The sequence below is a fragment of the Berghia stephanieae genome, chromosome 6 (genome assembly GCF_034508935.2).
Source record: "Berghia stephanieae isolate SIO BIC M18660-M18661 chromosome 6, UCSD_Bste_1.3, whole genome shotgun sequence".
Classification (NCBI taxonomy): domain Eukaryota; kingdom Metazoa; phylum Mollusca; class Gastropoda; order Nudibranchia; family Aeolidiidae; genus Berghia; species Berghia stephanieae.
In genome coordinates this window covers 50,072,157-50,089,656 of record NC_088365.1, presented here as the reverse complement: position 1 = coordinate 50,089,656, position 17,500 = coordinate 50,072,157, and the positions used below count along the sequence as shown (strand labels likewise).

General features: G+C 37.5%; 1 protein-coding gene across 11 annotated transcripts in view; it reads right to left on the bottom strand.

Moving 5' to 3' along the window:
• LOC144975194 (uncharacterized) overlaps positions 1–17,500 on the bottom strand; it is a 126,959-nt gene that overhangs the window by 21,670 nt on the left and 87,789 nt on the right. For all 11 annotated transcript variants that reach the window (XM_078919024.1, XM_078919014.1, XM_078919023.1 and 8 more), the window contains 2 exons: positions 9,841–11,229; positions 7,597–7,639 (listed from right to left, as the gene is read on the bottom strand). In XM_078919024.1, coding sequence (XP_078775150.1) covers positions 7,597–7,639; positions 9,841–9,993 — 196 coding nt within the window. In that variant the 5' untranslated portion in view covers positions 9,994–11,229. The remainder of the gene's footprint in view (positions 1–7,596; positions 7,640–9,840; positions 11,230–17,500) is intronic.

Below are 17,500 nucleotides of genomic sequence, written 5' to 3'. Positions count from 1 at the left end.
GTATGCAGATGACGTCACTCAGGCCTTTGTTATTGTTTTTGCCATCCGCGTTTGTGAGCAGTTCTCACTAAACTGTATTAACCAGACTATAAAAGTTCATGGTTACATAGAGTTTGTGTGTAGGTCCGTTATACTTCCGGATGGCAATACGGAGTTATAGTTAGACACCGAAGCTCGCCTAACGAACGACTTGCCCAACACGTGACCATTTTTTTTCTCGCGTCCTCTCGTCTAATCTCGTCACTCCCGAATAGAAAGAGGAGGCGGAGCTCATATGATATAACGCAATGAAAGTTCTGTCCGATGACGGGTGGGGGTATATCACCTCTCCAAAACTTACCTTATTATATGAGATCTTGAGATTCTTATCCAATCATCGATTGCTCGTTTGACAGTTCGCTTGTGAACAGTTAGGAGACCATCTCTTGATTTATGGGCAGGCGGCTTTGCGTAAAGGCGGTGAGTGTTGTATACATCAAAGAGTACCGCTGACCGATGGGTAAATAGTGGTTGTGTAACCCAAAAGCCCTGCCGTCTCGACTGCAAGGTCTTGTATGTAATAGTGGCGTCACCATCTCAAGGCTCAGGAATTAATTAGTGAGCTGATTCAAACAATGTGGGTTTCAAATTTATCGTATACGTAATCATTTGGAAGCTACAGAGAAAGGTGTTTTTGTGTAATCCCTTTCACACACACACACGCGCGCGCGCACACACACACACACACACACATACAAACATATACAAACAATACACATCCCTGGTCATCTATTGCCTATATTATTAATGTTAATATATACATCCCATGCTGATTGTCACTACCCCCCCCCCCCCCCAACCATTTCCACCATCCAAGTACCAGCGGCCTTTTCTCTTTGATTTCGTATCATGGTCTACCCGAAGCCCAACACCTCGATCGTTTGTGGGTCAACCCCCCCCCCCTCCCCCCACCTTCCCCCGTAATCAATTTATAATTTTCTCTCTGTATAGAGCGCCACATGCACAATTATATACTATTGAATGACACTGACCTTGCCCCTCCCCTAACACAAGCCAACAGCAACCCAAGCTATCCTCTATCACGTGACCTTAGATCCGATGCTGCATACCGCTTGAGAGTCTTCACTATCCAGATCTCGTTCATGGTCACGTGAGAAGGCTATATCCGTTCGGGTTCGGCGTTCGGGTTCGGCGTTCGACCCGATTTCGTTAAAAGCCTAATGTTGTGAACTCCTCGGCCAACCGCATTCTATCTATGAACCAGACTATAAAAGTGCAGGGTAATAGATAGTGTGAGCTAGGATGAAGCTCACACCATTCTCATCCGGAAGTATAACGGACCAACACACAAAACTGTGTGTATCCATGAACGTTTATAGTCAGGTTAATACAGTTTAGCGAGAATTACTCATTAACGCGGATGTCAAAAAGAATTTAAAAGACAATAACAATGACCTGAGTGACGTCAACTTCATTCTATCTATACATAGTTTTGTGCGTTGGTCCGTTCTACTTCTGGATGGCAATGTTGTGATATCCTTTGCCAAGCGCGCACTATCTATAGAAAATAATATTGAGTGACATTTATTGTAGATAATACAGAAATAGAATAAACCAAGAGGTTGTTTACGTATAACTCGCCACACACACACACACACACACACACACACACACACACACACACAAAATGCTAACGTATTTTGAAAAAATAGCTCGGGATGCAACACGCGCGCCTAGGATTGAGTGAATCTCCCCAATAGACACCAACCTTGATAACCACGCCTCTCGAGCAGTCGTCATACTGTAAACAATGGCAGTGAATCGTTGACACAGCAAACTACACAGGATTTACCATCCACTGTATGTATCTTAGTTAAATACCCACTGTTCTACCGCTTGATCGATAGAACCAACACAGAAAACTGTGTGAATTCAAACGAAAATCGTGTGGTAACTAGTCACACGTTTGGAGGTATAAAAACAAGAACAATGATCAAAGAGAGGTCGATTTCATTCAAGTTATTGTTTATGAACAACAAACTATGTTTGTCCAAGCACGTTTGAAGGCGAGTCACAAATTCCATGCTTTGATTGGTCAAAAATCTACTGGTGAATAGATCCTGGTCCTTCAAGGCACACAAATATTAGGCTTTTCTTTCCTTTCTAAATGACGTGCCCAATGTCTTGTGTCTTCGACTTGCTTTTTTAAGTAATGTATTAGATTGTTTATTGGGTTTTCTTTCTTTTTTTTTTTTTTTCTTTTTTTTTTGGGGGGGGGGGGGTGGGGGGTTGGTGGCTGAAGACGGGATTTTGACCCCGAAATGCTCCGTGTCTGGTACACTGTATTTCAATGTCCTTCCTTTTTAAAGGACTTACCTGATATAATATTTGTCTTCTACCTGGTTGTTAATGGGCATGATCTATATTACAGTTCCATGTGCTCGAGGTCATTGTTCACAGTGGAGTATGTGCTCAAAGTGATCCACATAGTGAAAAGTGTTCACAGTTTTTGAAATATCTAACATCATGATTGGTCATTTTGTTCAGCTTGACACTTGGGTATGTTTACAACTTGCATAAATAAAGCAGCCTGTTTACATCTCTTAGGAAAATCCAATCGTTGGACAGCAACAAATTATGTGATTGATGGACGAAAACATGAATATAGATCGCTCCCATTAATGTATTAATATTTTTTTCATTTTTGCTGAAGAAGGCTTTTGAGCTCGAAATGTTCCGTGTTGGTATTTCATTTTTTTAAAGCTGTTATATTCATTTTTGTTAATTACTTTTTAACGTCGAAAATCTTTTAGAAACATCAACAAAGATGGAAAGTCCTTCTTTGCTGCCTTACGTGTCAACAGGCATAATAGGCAGTAAGTAGTCGTAAGGATCAAATTAAGAAATTAAGGAGCAGGCACCGAGCTAAGATAAAGAACTGAACAAGTGTGTATGAAAGGTGTCAGACAAAGCAAGAAAGAAAAATAGAAGAAAAAAAACGATACCAAAAAATCAGTCGACCTCAACTGATCTTTTGGAATGGTTATTTTAAGTTGACTTAAATAATTTGGAAAACAATGTATGAAACGTTTATATACGGCTACGTGGTCTTGTAGTATGACACTCGCTTTCGGTTCGGAAGGTCTTGGGTTTGAGCACGTTTATTGAATATTGCCCTACATAAAAGCTCTTTAAAAAAAAAAAAGAATTTTACCGCAGTATTAACGTCATTGCAGAAGTCTGAAGAAGTAAGACTCCAGGCCAAAAATCTATCTTCTCTTCTGTTGCATACTTTGGACAGGTCTAGAGCATGGAAGGAACGAAATTGACGTCACTCATCTCATTGTAATAATTGGATTGATTAGTCTGATGTCACGTCGCCCAGCAACGGCGGACATCGTGGTTCTAAACAAAGAAAATCGGTACTTTTTATTCTTCATGCTGGCTAGAACTTTTCATATGTCTTGTGATCAGAATGTGTAAAAGTCAAAACATAATCAGATTTATAATGGGTTTTTTTTCCTCTGGATACGCTTTTATGCTCGTCGGAGAAATATTTCATACCGGCGTCCGCCATTGTTCCGATCGTTTAGAGCCAGTTACTAAGTTACCATGCGTCATTACGAGGGAAGTGACGTTACGACTATTGAAGCGTATTGTTAGCCAGCCATTTTTATGAATATTTCTCACTAAATTGTATTAATCAGGCTGTAAACTTATAAGGATGCACGTAGTGTTGTGTGTTGGTACGTTAAATCCGGTTGGGGGATTTTATGAGTTTATTTGGGTTTTTTTTTAATTAAGCGCAAAGCATCATGTGTAGGCGACTTCCTGTCCTTCACCACAATGGCAAATGCCTGATTCTCTTCATTTTAAAGATCTGGAGCATGTGGGATTTCAGGCGATTGTTTCCTGGTAATGGTCGCAAGGGTTTAACTCATTAACCGCCATAGACTGGAAAAACTAGAATTAAAAAAATTGACCAGAAAATAACTCCTATTTCAAATATCGATCGATTTATATGATCTTCATCTTGGAAAAAAAAACTCTCAAGCTTGAGACTTCGCGTAGTCTTCACTAAACGTGCTCAAAGCGCTTTACAAAGGGTCCCTGGCCAACAGCAACACTTAACATGTAGGACGGGACATGACGCCTGTTAGGCGATATTATAATTTTTTAGGACAGAGACAACGCTGTTAATGGCCAGGTACTCATTTTACACCTGATCACTGTGAGAGAATGTGAGTAAAGAGCCTTTTCCAAGGACTCAACTATGCGATCCGATCCGAAAGCGAGTGTCATACCACAAGACCACATAGCAGCACAAATCAATTATTTGCCCTGAACTTAAGCAATATATTATCCTATATAGGGGGGGGGGAGTGGCTGAGTGGTTAAGGCATTGCACTGTGACCCAGAAGGTCCCGGGTTCGAGTCACGCTTCAGGCACTTTCGTTTTTTTCCTTGGTCAAGATTATTAAAACCCCAATTTGATCACATGGGTGATTCCTGTTGACATCAGACATCTTGTTTGATGGATTGTCTATATTTCTTCGTGGAATGCCTAGGCGACGATATCTTATGATGTCGTGGCGGAAGGACATAATTTTTTAATTTTTTAAAATTAAAATATGCTAGCATTACAAATCAAATTATTTACCCTCAGCATAATCAAAATACGTCCAAAGTCCTAAAGAAAGTTTCTAAGCAACAAAACTTTTCTTTAATTTTTTTTTTTTTAATTGAGCTTTATATAACGCAACATCCACTAAATGTGCTCAAAGCGCTTTACAAGGGGTCCCTGGTCAACAGCAACATTTAACATGAAGGACTGGACATGCTTTATTGAATCAAACATGCCAATGGAGTTGGAGCCAAAAAATCCGAAATTCTACGAACTTTTCGTAGCACTAGGCATGTCTGCTATTGGCACGGCCACAAAGACATACAATGATGGGGATCGATGAGGGAGTGGGGCTAATCACCCAAAACAAGGAGGTTGTGATTTACATAAAACCATCACAATATGCCTGTATCTCTGTTGTAATTTTATGATTACACAGATCTGCCAAAATATCATATTATTTTTCCTCCTCCTCCTTATTATAATCATTATCATCATCATCATCATCATCATCATATCATCATCATCATCATCATCATCATCATCATCATCATCATCATCATCATCATCATCATCATCATCATCATCATCATCATCATCATCATCATCATCACTCACTCATCATCATCATCATCATCATCATCATATCATCATCATCATCATCATCATCTATCATCATCATCATCATCATCATCATCATCACCACCATCATCAACATCATCATCATCATCATCATCCTCATCATCATCACCACCCCAACCACCACCACCGCCGCCGCCGTCGCCACCATAATCATCTTCATCATCATTAAGATTAAAATAATTACAAAATTATTACCAAATCATTTTCACAATAATTATAACTTTAAAATAAACAGTGCACATAAGGTCTACACTATCATTAAAAACTTGATAAAATAATTTAATATGCTGCATACCAATACACGGGGGTCCCGGTAGTTCAGTTGGTAGCTCACTCGCTTCACAACCAAAGGTACCAATATCGATCCCAGGTGCAGTCGAGATCATTTTTTTCCAACCCCCCCCCCCCCACCCCCACACTCCTGTCCTACCAACAGTAAATTGGTAGCTGGGTCTGTTAGATCCAGCGGAGAGTACTTTGCGATAGATAAGCGTCCTATGCAAGGCGTGGCAAGCAATTGCTATTGTCCATTTCACGCTATAGAAACCGGGAAACGGATCTGAATGGTTATTATATCAGTACATAAAAGTTACCATTAAAAACCAATAACACCACAGACAAATATTAATTAGATTACCAGATAAATGTATGTGGGAACGAGTAAAACCCCATTAATTACGAGCAGTTAAATCGATCTGTATTTTCATTATAAGGTATTATTTTCAATTAAATATTGCGCAACTTAAATCGTTAGTTGGATAATAATATTGTCAGATAGATAGATAGATAGATAGATAGATAGGATAGATGGATGGATGGATGGATGGATAGATAGATGGATGGATAGATGGATGGATGGATAGATAGATAGATAGATAGATAGATAGATAGATAGATAGATAGATAGATAGATAGATAGATAGATAGATAGATAGAGCCAAAGATCCTTAAAGCCGTGAGCACAATAGAGTTCAACAGTATCAACAGTAGTGACGTCATTTCCCTCGTAATGACGCATAGGAACTGATTCTAAACTATCGGAACAATGGCGGACGCCATAATCTCCATCAGCGCCTTATGAAATACATCTCCGACGAGCATATAAAGTGTATCCAGAGTAGAAAAACATTATAAATCTGATCATGGTTTGACTTTTATACATTCTGATCACATGCCATGTGAAAAAGTTCTCGCCAGCAAGAAGAATAAAAAGTACCGATTTTCGTTGTTTAGAATAAAGCTGCTGGTTGCTGGGCGGACGTGACATCAGACTGTTGAATCCTATTAACCAGTAGATTTTTGACCAATCAAAACACGGGATTGGTAACACGCCTTCACACGGGTTTGAGATGTGTGCACGAATGCGGACAGGACTTTGCTGATTGGGTCGATCGTCATAACATAGTAGTGTGAACCATAAGAGGCTGCTGCCTTCACACGTATTCGGACAAAGATAGTTGGTTGTTTATATACAGTAACGTGAATGATGTCGACCTCTCTCTCTCTCTCTCTCTCTCTCTCTCTCTCTCTCTCTCTCTCTCTCTCTCTCTCTGACCAATCACTGCCATTGTTTACATTATGACGACTGTTCGAGAGATGTGGTTATCCAGGTGTCTATAGATAGAAAGAAGATGACGTCACTCTGGTCTTTGTAATTGCTTTTTGCCATCCGCGTTTATGAATAATTCTCAGTAAACTGTATTAACCAGACTATAAACGTAGTTTTGTGTGTTGGTCCGTTTTATTTCCGGATGGCAATGTTATGAGCTTCTTAGTCAAGCGCATACTATCTATAGATAGTTCGAAAATGACGTCACCCAGGTCTTTGTTATTGCTTTTTGCCATCTGCGTTTATGAGTAATGCTCATTGAACTGTATTAACCAGACTATAAACGATCATGGTTACACACAGTTTTGTGTGTTGACCAGTTATACTTCCGGATGGCAATGTTGTGAACTTCTCAGCCAAGTGTATACTATCTATAGTGATAATATCCCTTCTCCCTATCGTGGCCTTCGTAAAGTTATGGCCTGATACTGGCCAAAATCTGACGTCAAAATGCCAGTCTTTTGCCACAAAAGAAAACAAATGGTGTGTTGTATTCAATAGTTCAACCAATGAAATAACTTGTTTCCATGAGCTCTACTAACGACAACTCACTAGGCGGTGCAAATACCAAATAATGACGTCAAACTGCCAGTCCTTTTGGATTTCAGTATCAGGCTATAACATAACAATGGCTACGTCCCTATGCCCATTCATCCTGCATACGGTAGTTAATTGATTAATTATAATAATTAAAAACTTTAAAAAATGAATCAATACGTACTGTGCAGACAATGTCCATGTTCCACGACGCATTTCACTTCATCCTGTTGAGATAAAAATAATAATCAGGGTGGTGGTACCATCTGACAGTTAGTGGAAGTTTGGGGCAGCGTGGCTCAGCGGTACGGTCTTTGATTCGCACCCGAAAGGTACCGAGTTCGATCACCCGCCGATACGCTGTGTGGTCTTGAACAAGTGACTTCGCCCTAGCTCAATTTGCGGCGCTGCACTGCGGCTGACGCCTAGGTTATTCCAGTCTTCAGTTGGAATAGACCCTAGAGACAAATTTCCCCTATGGGATGAATAAAGGGATTTTTAAAAAATTAATTTATTTTTTCATTTAAAAGGATGTGCGGTCATGTGGAATGAAACTCGCTTTCTGATCGGTCCTGGGTTCGAGCCTCGCTCGGTGCATAGCTGAGTCCTTGGAAAAAGCTCTTTACTCACATCCTCTACGGCACTCAGGTGGTGTAACATAAGTACCTGGCCGTTAACGGCGTTGTCTCTGTCGGAAGAAAATGTAATATCGCCTAACAGGCGTCATGTCTCGTTCTACAAGTTAGGTGTTGCTGTTAGTCAGGGACCCTTTGTAAAGCGCTAAACGTGGTCAAAGCGCTATACAGGGGGTCGCTGACCAACAGCAACACGTAACATGTAGAACGAGACATGACGATGCCTGTTAGGCGATACTACAATTTCTATCCGACAGAGACAACGCTGTTAATGTTCAGGTACTCATTTTACACCTGAGTACGGTGAGATAAATTGAGAAAAAGAGCATTTTCCAAGGACTTAACTTTGCCAGAACCTTCCGATCCTAAAGCGAGAGTCATACCACAAGACCGCATAGCCGCACTCCCTACCGACCATATTGCGGATTCCATATTCCCGGAATGTCAGACCCATCCTACTTTAAAATTTATTTTTAAAACTATAACTTAAAAGGAATTCGACGTCTGAGTGCATTCTTTAAGTAATTGTGACCCACCGTCTCAAAACGGTATCATGTTGGAATGAACCAGATGCTAAAAATCCGAAATTAATGCTAAACTGGTCAATGATAAGAATTATAGTATTGGTACCCTGAAATATGATATTCATTCTCCTCAATAAAACCTACAAACTAAACCCAAGTCTGATATTTCTGGCTACAAATTCAATTTTTAGCATTTTAATAATCCCGACATAATACAGTTTTGAAGCGAGGGGTCACAATTTTGTTCAGTAAAATAAGCTTTAAAGCAAAATATTAATTTCTTATAACTTTAAGGTCTCGATAGCTGAGTTGATAAAACATTCGCTTCACACGCAAAAGGACAGAAATTGATCCATGGTGCATGCAGTCCAGATATTTTTTTCTAGGACGCTAGTCTATCGCAAAGTACTTTCCGCCAAATCTAACAGACTCAGCTACCAATTGACTGCCGTGTGGACAGAGGAGTCAGAAAACAAATCTCGACTGCACCCGGGTCGATCTTGGTCCCTGTGGGTGTGAAACGTGTGCTCTGGCAACTGAACTGAGCTAGCTTGACCCCCATTCCTTGCTTGAGCTCGAGCATTCAAATAGCGCAATATCCACTAAACATACTCAAAGCGCTTTGCAGGGGCTCCCTAGTCGCACAGCAACACTTAAAATGTAGGATGTAACATGATGCCTGTTAGGCGATATTACTTTTTTTTTTTGTTCGGATAGAGACAACGATTTTAACGACCGAGTACTCATTTTACACCTGAGTACAGTGAGAGCATATAAGATAGTGGGGGGGGGGGGAGGCAAAAATATATAGAAATAATAAAAACAAGATCAAAACTGGGTAAGAGAACGGGACTAGTGATAAGACAAAAAGGGGGAGGCTAGAAAGAGAGAGAGAGAGAGAGAGAGAGAGAGAGAGAGAGAGAGGAGAGAGATGAGAGAGGAGAGAAGAGGAAGGAGGGTTATAAAGATAGATGGATTGACTGACAGGAGGACAGACAGATCGCTGAATAGATAGACATATAAATAAATAGTTAGATATATAGATAATAGACAGACAGATAAGTATAGATGAATAGACAAATGATAATCGATTGATAGACAGATAGATAGGTAGATAGGTAGACCGATAGATCGATAGATAGATAGATAAATAATAGATAGATGGGTAGATAGATTTATAGATAGATAGATGGATAGCTAGACAGTTAGATAGATAGAAAGATAGTTAGATAACATTTTGCATGAAATCATACAACTTTTTTTTCTCACCGAACACTTCTCCCTGCATCCGGGCCTCATGTCTGGTGACGTCATCGCCAGGTTGGAGGCCAGAATGGACGGGACAAAAACAAAGTTGGCGAACGCCACCACCATCAAAACAATCGCAGACATCGTCTGTGGCCTTGTCGTTGTTGTTGTCATTGACTTTGTTTATTGTGTTAGTAATGATGGCTGGCCTTGATGATCTCCTTTAAGCTGTATGCATTTGTACAAATGATGATGGTAATGTTCTATAGTAGTGGTGGTGATCGGTTTTTGTTTTCGTTTCCTTTCTATATGTAGGTTTCCTTTTTTTAAAAAAAAAAAATTTACCCAGCATGGAATAATAATACCTTTGCGTAATTTTAAGTCGATGATGACGTCATAAGGTTGGTGTTATGGAAAATAATGGTAAGCAGAGATGACTAAGACGGAGAGAAGAGATTATGATAATTTCATTTATCATTTACATCAGGTAGAATTGACTGATGACGAGCATCTTGATTAGTTATTATTGACATGTGATGGTATCAGATGGAATGTGTGGTGCTTTTTCAAACGTCATGACCTTCCACAGGTGAATTGATCTTGTCAATTATTTGGTCTGGTATAACCTTCTCGCCGTGTGTGTATAAGTGAGTGTATTTGTGTGTGTGTGTGTGTGTGTGTGTGCGTGTGTGTGTATGAGGGGTTGTGTGTTTTATATGATTCAAAAGGTATATTGGAATATGGTTGTTTAGCTACTTGAAGCTAATAGCTTCTACCATTAAACTATCCAATCATTTGATGTTCTTGAGCTTAAAACTTCAAACTTTATCGAGTTTGACACGGCTGTACTAATTATCTTTTTTTTTTTAAAAAAAGACTAGTGATCCATGAGGCAATGTTATTGTTTCTTTAAAAGTTGTTGTAGAAACAATAAATCAGAATTAGAAATATGATGTGTGGAGACTTTGATCAGCTGACATTTTCTTTCTAAAAAGAGCTTTAAGAATAACTTTGTGTTATGTTCAAGCTTCACGCTTTCCATTTTACTTTCAGGGCGTCATCTCGTTTTGTGGATCCATTTCAGAGATTGGTTTTTATTGGTTTCCTCATTCAAATCTTATGGCCTTGACCTTTACTTTCAGTGCTGCTGTACATAGTGACATGTTCTTGGGGTGTGTCATTTCAAAGTGTGTGTTATTTTTGGGATTCTTTTCAGTGTGTCGAAGTTTTCCTCCCGTTCCTTATTTAAGGTGTCACCGTACTAATCTCAATGGGTATTACTACATTTTTTCTACATTTGTATGTGTAGATTTCGTTGCTGTGTCGCGTGTTGTTTACAATGTTCCATTTTCGTAGTGTTTCTTTCAAGTTGCCATAATGTGTTGTCGTAATATTAGTTCAGGAAGAATTCTGTGAAAGAAAAGCAGATCAAAACAAAACAGATAAAAATCATATGTCATCATTTTGGTTTTCTTTACATGGTCTCTATAATACATATTATTATGTGTCGCCCACCGTATCAAAACGGTATTATATCAGGGTGAATAAGGTCAGTAAAAGTAAATTTATAATTGAAGGCTGGTTTTCCAAGCCTCGTTAAGTCCATTTTTCTACTTTTTAAGATTTTCCATCCATGTGGAAAAGTGAAAAGTCAACTTTTATTTTTAAGTATTAAATGGCACAAGAGTTCCCCTGCCTATATATGTGACCCCTCGCATCAAAACGGTATTATGTCGGGATTATTAAGATGCTAAAAGTTGAATATATAGCCAGAAATATCAGACTTAGGTTGAGTTTGTATGTTATATTGAGGAGAGTGAATATCATATTTCAAGTTACCAATACTATTAATTCAGTTTAGCATTAATTTCGGCTTTTTTAGTATCTGGTTCATCCCCAAATGATACCGTTTTGAGACGATGGGTCACATATTTGTGCGAATTTGAAATTTAAATATGATAAAATAATAGATCGAATGAGACATTTCAGGGGGGATAATCCTCAATATCTCAAAATGGGAGGAAAATCACTCTTCGATTACACTTTTACGAAATACGAACTTTAATTCTTTTGTAATGTTAGGAAAATGGTATGCAGTCAACGCCATCCATCACAACATTGGTACACAAGTGGTGGATGGGGGACTAACTGCATAGCGTCTCTCTCACGGCCAGGCGGAGTTGTCGTACCAGTAAGGTCGCGGGTTCTCGCCCCAATCGCCGCGAAATTTGTATTCTCCATTGTATTCTGATACTTTTCTACTCACTTCATTTTCTGTTATTATCAGCATTAGTGTCTGCTCCACTTACTTTTCTGAATGAAAGTTCTCTTTACTGTGCTATTTATTTATTACAGGGAGAGGTAGACTCGGGTATAATATACGATTCTTTCATCTCTTTGTGTTTATTAAACGAGTTATTTTTATTGTGCCTAATTACACTAGGAGTTTGCGAGTATCTGTTATTGCACGGTAAATATGTAACGAATTTAATAAATACAAAGAAATGAGAAAATACGTTTTTCTACCCCTCCAAGTATGATTATGAAATATTTCGTGACTAAATTATAGATCTATGGCATTAGTATTTCTATTCAACATATTTTGTATCTTTCTCCTCCAGCTTGAATGACAATTTGACCCAATACTAAATACACATTGGATTTGTATTCATGCACACCAAAATATTATTGATAATCGCCAATCAGCGGTTTTTTACACATTATTTCACACCAATAACATGTGCGAAAATACTATGCAATCGTTGAAATAATTATTTTCTCCAATGCATTCAACGCATTGTTCAACAATTAGATACGTATTTACAAAGAAATGATAGTGTTTTCCAGTGAGAAGGATGGAATAATAGCAATTTTTTCTGTCTACCCCTCTCCCTAAATCATAGTAACCTGTAATTATATCATGTTTTCATAATAAGGAATAATAATTTGTGACGTCAGATTATAAATCGTTAAATTTCACTAAAAAATTGATTCTTTAAAAAGAAGTATTTCTAAGTATCTTTGAACATGTCTTTTATTCAAAGATGACGAAATCAAAATTCATTGAGGGGCAGAATAAAAGATTCCTTACACTCTTGCTTCTTGGAATTCGAACTTAGTTCCCAAAGCGCACTCGCAAGCTGGTGCAGCGGTTGGGAACACGTCCGGAATTCCAAAACGAAAGAGTGTAAGAATCGTATAATAGATAGTTCGACGTTGACGTCACTCAGGTCTTTGATATTGTTTTTTTTTTTTTTTTGCCATCCGCGTTTATGAGTAATTCTCACTAAACTGTATTAACCTGACTATAAACGATCATGGTTTCTGTTTCTCGTCGTAGGCGATATGTATAACAATGCTTTATTAATATGTAATATAATATACTATAACTTTATATGGAGTCTTTCCTGTTCTTATTTTCTGTAACTGATATTTTGTTTGTATGTCTGTTTGTTTTTGTATTGAGGGGGGGGGGGGTAAAGATATTTTTGTTTGTTTGCTTAGTTGTGTGTTGTTTTGTTTTTTGTTTTTGTTTTTTTTTTTTTTTTTTTTTTGTATTTTTTTTTTTTTTTTTTGTATTTGTTTTTTGTTTTTTGTTTTTTGTTTTTTGTTTTTTTTTGTTGTATTTTTTTTTTGGGGGGGGGGGGGGGGGATTGTTTGCATTTTGGGGGTTTTTTGCCTGGTCCCCCTTTGTCTTATATATTTCCTTTTTTTTCTGTTTTTTCTTTATTTTGGCTTTAATTTTCATTATTTTGATTTTTTTCGTCTTTCTCTCTTTCCTTTTTTTTTGTTTGTTTGTTTTTTTTGTTTAAATCCCAATGACATTGGGAATCAGACATGGATTATATTTACAACCAAAATCATCGATACGAAAACTACGATCGATATATATATATATATATATATATATATATATATATATATATATATATATATATATATATATATATATATATATATATATAGTTGTGTCGAAGGAGAAGACGAGACCACACGGTAGCGAGACATGGAAAATATATGCAGCTAGATAAGGGGTTGAGGGCAATAATCTTTATGCATTGCTCCCCCAAGACCTGTAACGGGATACGCATGATATATGTAGGTCTGACATCCGATCCCACTAATGGGCCTAGTTTAACATTGTTGTAATGGACGATATTTTTGCGTCATTTTCTTTTTTCTTCTTTAGATTTCCATTACAACAATAGTGGCGAGAATTACTCATAAACGTGGATGGCAAAAAAAAAAAAACCAACAATAACAAAGACCCGAGTGACGTTAACTTCGTTCTATCTATTGCTATAAATATTATGAAACTACACGGCAGAAGCCTGACACGGGAAATCTATGAAGCTTAAATAAGATTATGGGATCAAGAAATTTTGTGTATTACATATGTGTAATGGGATAGAAGCGATAAAATAAATTATGACCATTTTTGTGGACATTTAATCACGTTTACACATATATACAGGTCGTACATCTGAACGCAATTATGGGCCTAGTTTAACATTGTTTTAATGGACAGTATTTTACATCATTTTTTTTTTTTTTGAGATTTCCATTACAACAATGAATGAGTCCAAACGGGATTGGGTTATCAGACCTGCAAATAAATACACGTGGACCAAAACGCATAGAATCTATAAAATTCTGTTCACAGGAGCCATTTTGTTATATTTACTCTTTGTGTTTTTTATCCAAACACAAACTGAAAAATTCATCGGGTCAAATGATAAAAAGTAGGGCACGAGATTACGGCTGCTGTTTCCATGGCAACGGATATTTTTGTTACTTCAAAATGGGCAGTGTATGTTTTCATTCTTCCTGGGGACATACATTAAATATGTTGACATGACTTTAAGAATATTGATCGAAATTTTTTTTAAACATATTTGTCCCCCTCCCCCCTCTCCCCTTCCCTTAACCAGTGAACTGCTGTTCTGTGGGAGGTGGCCGGGGGGGGGGGGGGGGGGGGGGGTATCGTATTTGGTCAGAAAACTCGTCCTTCAAATATCATCGATAAAGATAAATGGCTCATTTTGTCAAAAACTCTAAAACTTGGGACTTCGCGAAGTCTTCCTTGAGTCCAAGGTTTGAGATTTTTTACGAAGATAAGAGTCATTTAAATCGATCGATATTTGAAGGACGAGTTTTCTGGCCAAATTATTTTTATTTACGAGTTTTTTCCAGAGTGCAACAGTTAACTAGTTGTTTTTTTTTAAATTGAAAAGTGGAGTTGGTGATGAAGACTGTGGCCATCTCGTCAATACGGTGTTGTGTTGGAATGGACTCGGTGATGATAATAATAGAGGTGATAGTCAAATAATTAGGAACTAGGCTAGATGGCAAATTTATTGGGTTTGTTTTTCGGTGGAAGAGACAAAATTCTTTCTCTTTCTCTCTCTCTCTCTCTCTCTCTCTCTCTCTCTCTCTTTCTTTCTTTCTCTCTCTTCTTCTCCTTCTCTCCTCTCTCTCTCTTCTATTATTATTATATATAATATATATATATAGTGTTGGTGGGTACTTGTAGGTACGAAAGTGCTCGATAATGGTGGTTAGAGCTAATATATAATGTAAATTTTCACTCACATTTTTTTGGCCGAGACGACTCGTCTCGGCCAAAAAAATGTGAGTGAAAATTTACATTATATATATATATATATATATATATATATATATATATATATATATATATATATATATATATATATATATATATATATATATTTTTAAAATATTTACCACAATGTTTGAGACAGTCTACATTAATGTTTCAGGCTTAATTTGCCATCGTCAGGACTGAGTTGTTTTGTTGACTGTTGTTGTTTCTTGAAGTGGTTCCGGTTTAAAGTTGCTTAACAAGAATTTACGCCGATGGGGACACTTTCCGTACATCTCACTTTTCATGTTGAGTGTGGCTTCATGAGGGTGTTTGATTATAGTATATTTCTCTTCCAGGCATAAGCTACATTGTTTTGATGTTGGTGTGTATCCTGTTGCTTTAGATAAAATTTTCCATGAAATGTTGTGGTCTAGTTTGTTGTCTTTTAATTTCCAAATATGTTCGCTGAGTTTTGTGGATGTTTTTTTGTTAGTGTTTCTAAATGTTGAGGTATGGAGGTTGTATCTTGTTTTGAAATTATTTTCTGTTAGTCTTACATATTTTTCTTGCTTGTTTGTTTTAGTTTCTGTGACTGTGGCTTGGTAAATTAAATTTGATTCTAAGCATTGTTTGTTTAGCGGGCAATGTTCTTTATTTCTGCAGTTGCATTTTCTGATGGGTGGGTTTTGCTCTTGTCGGTGGTTTATTAATATTTTTTTGTTGTGGCTTGAAATTATTTGTTCTATGTTGCGCATACACGAGTAGCTTATTTTTATGGTAGTCCTGTTGATAATTTTATGTAGCTTGTGGTTTTTTGGAAAGTGTGTATCAATTAATTTCAGGAACTGCTGTCCTATGTTTGTGCTGACGTTTTTGTCGAAAGGTGGGTTGAACCAAGTTATGTGTCGTTTTCTTGTTTTACGTTCTTCACTTGTGTGTTGGGGTTTACATGAGAGGGAGGCGTCTGTGTGTATCAATTAATTTCAGGAACTGCTGTCCTCCCTCTCTCGCTCTCTCTCTCTCTCTCACTCTCTCTCTCTCTCTCTCTCTCTCTCTCTCTCTCTCTCTCTCTCATCTCCCTCTCTCATTCTTCCCTTTCTCTCATCTTTATGCAACATTCCTATCTATCCATCTATCTGTCTGTCTATCTATCTATCTATCCACCTCCATTTTTTTTAGTTAAAGAGAAACGTCGCAACCTCTCTCTCTCTCTCTCTCTCTCTCTCTCTCTTATATTTATATATATATATATATATATATATATATATATATATATATATATTATGTATATATTATTATATGTATATAATGGCTCCTCAATTTAGAACAATTTACCCTTTGAAGTTAGAAATTTAGAATCCCTGGAGGCATTCGACAACAAGCTGAAGACATACGATTACTTATAAAACTTTCAAACCTGGGACCTTAATGAAGACCTTGCGAGGTCCCATGTTTGATATATTTTTTTTGTTTTGTTTGTTGGGGTTTTTTTAATTTGAATTTGGATTTTTTTTATTTGTATTTTTTGTTATTTTTGTTTCGTTTTGTTTTTTTTGTTTTTTTGTTTTGTTTTTTTTGCCAAGATGAGGCTCATTTAAATCAATCGATGTCATGAAGGACGACTTTTCTGGACAAAGTTTTAAATACGTGACTTTAAAGAATAAAATACTTTAAAGTTTCCTAGTTAACATGGAAATTATTCGAGTCAGCAGAATGTCATTGAATTCATGTCGTGAGTGGTTGTTATAGATTAATTAACGGCTGTCTGTGATAAGGCTTATTGATTTATCCATCTACGTGGCATTGTTAATGAACACACCACTCTACTGTACTGGCGTCTACTCGGAAAATAACTCTGTTTTTTTTTTCTCTCGAAATTTTGGCCAGAAAACTGGTCCTTCGAATATCGCTCTCTCTCTCTCTCTCTCTCTCTCTCTCTCTCTCTCTCTCTCTCTCTCTCTCTCTCTCTCTCATCTCGCTGTTTATCTCTCTTATTTCCCCCTCTCTCTCTATCTCTCTCATCTCTCTCTCTCTCTCTATTCTCACATCTCTCTCTATCATCTCGCTGTTTATCTC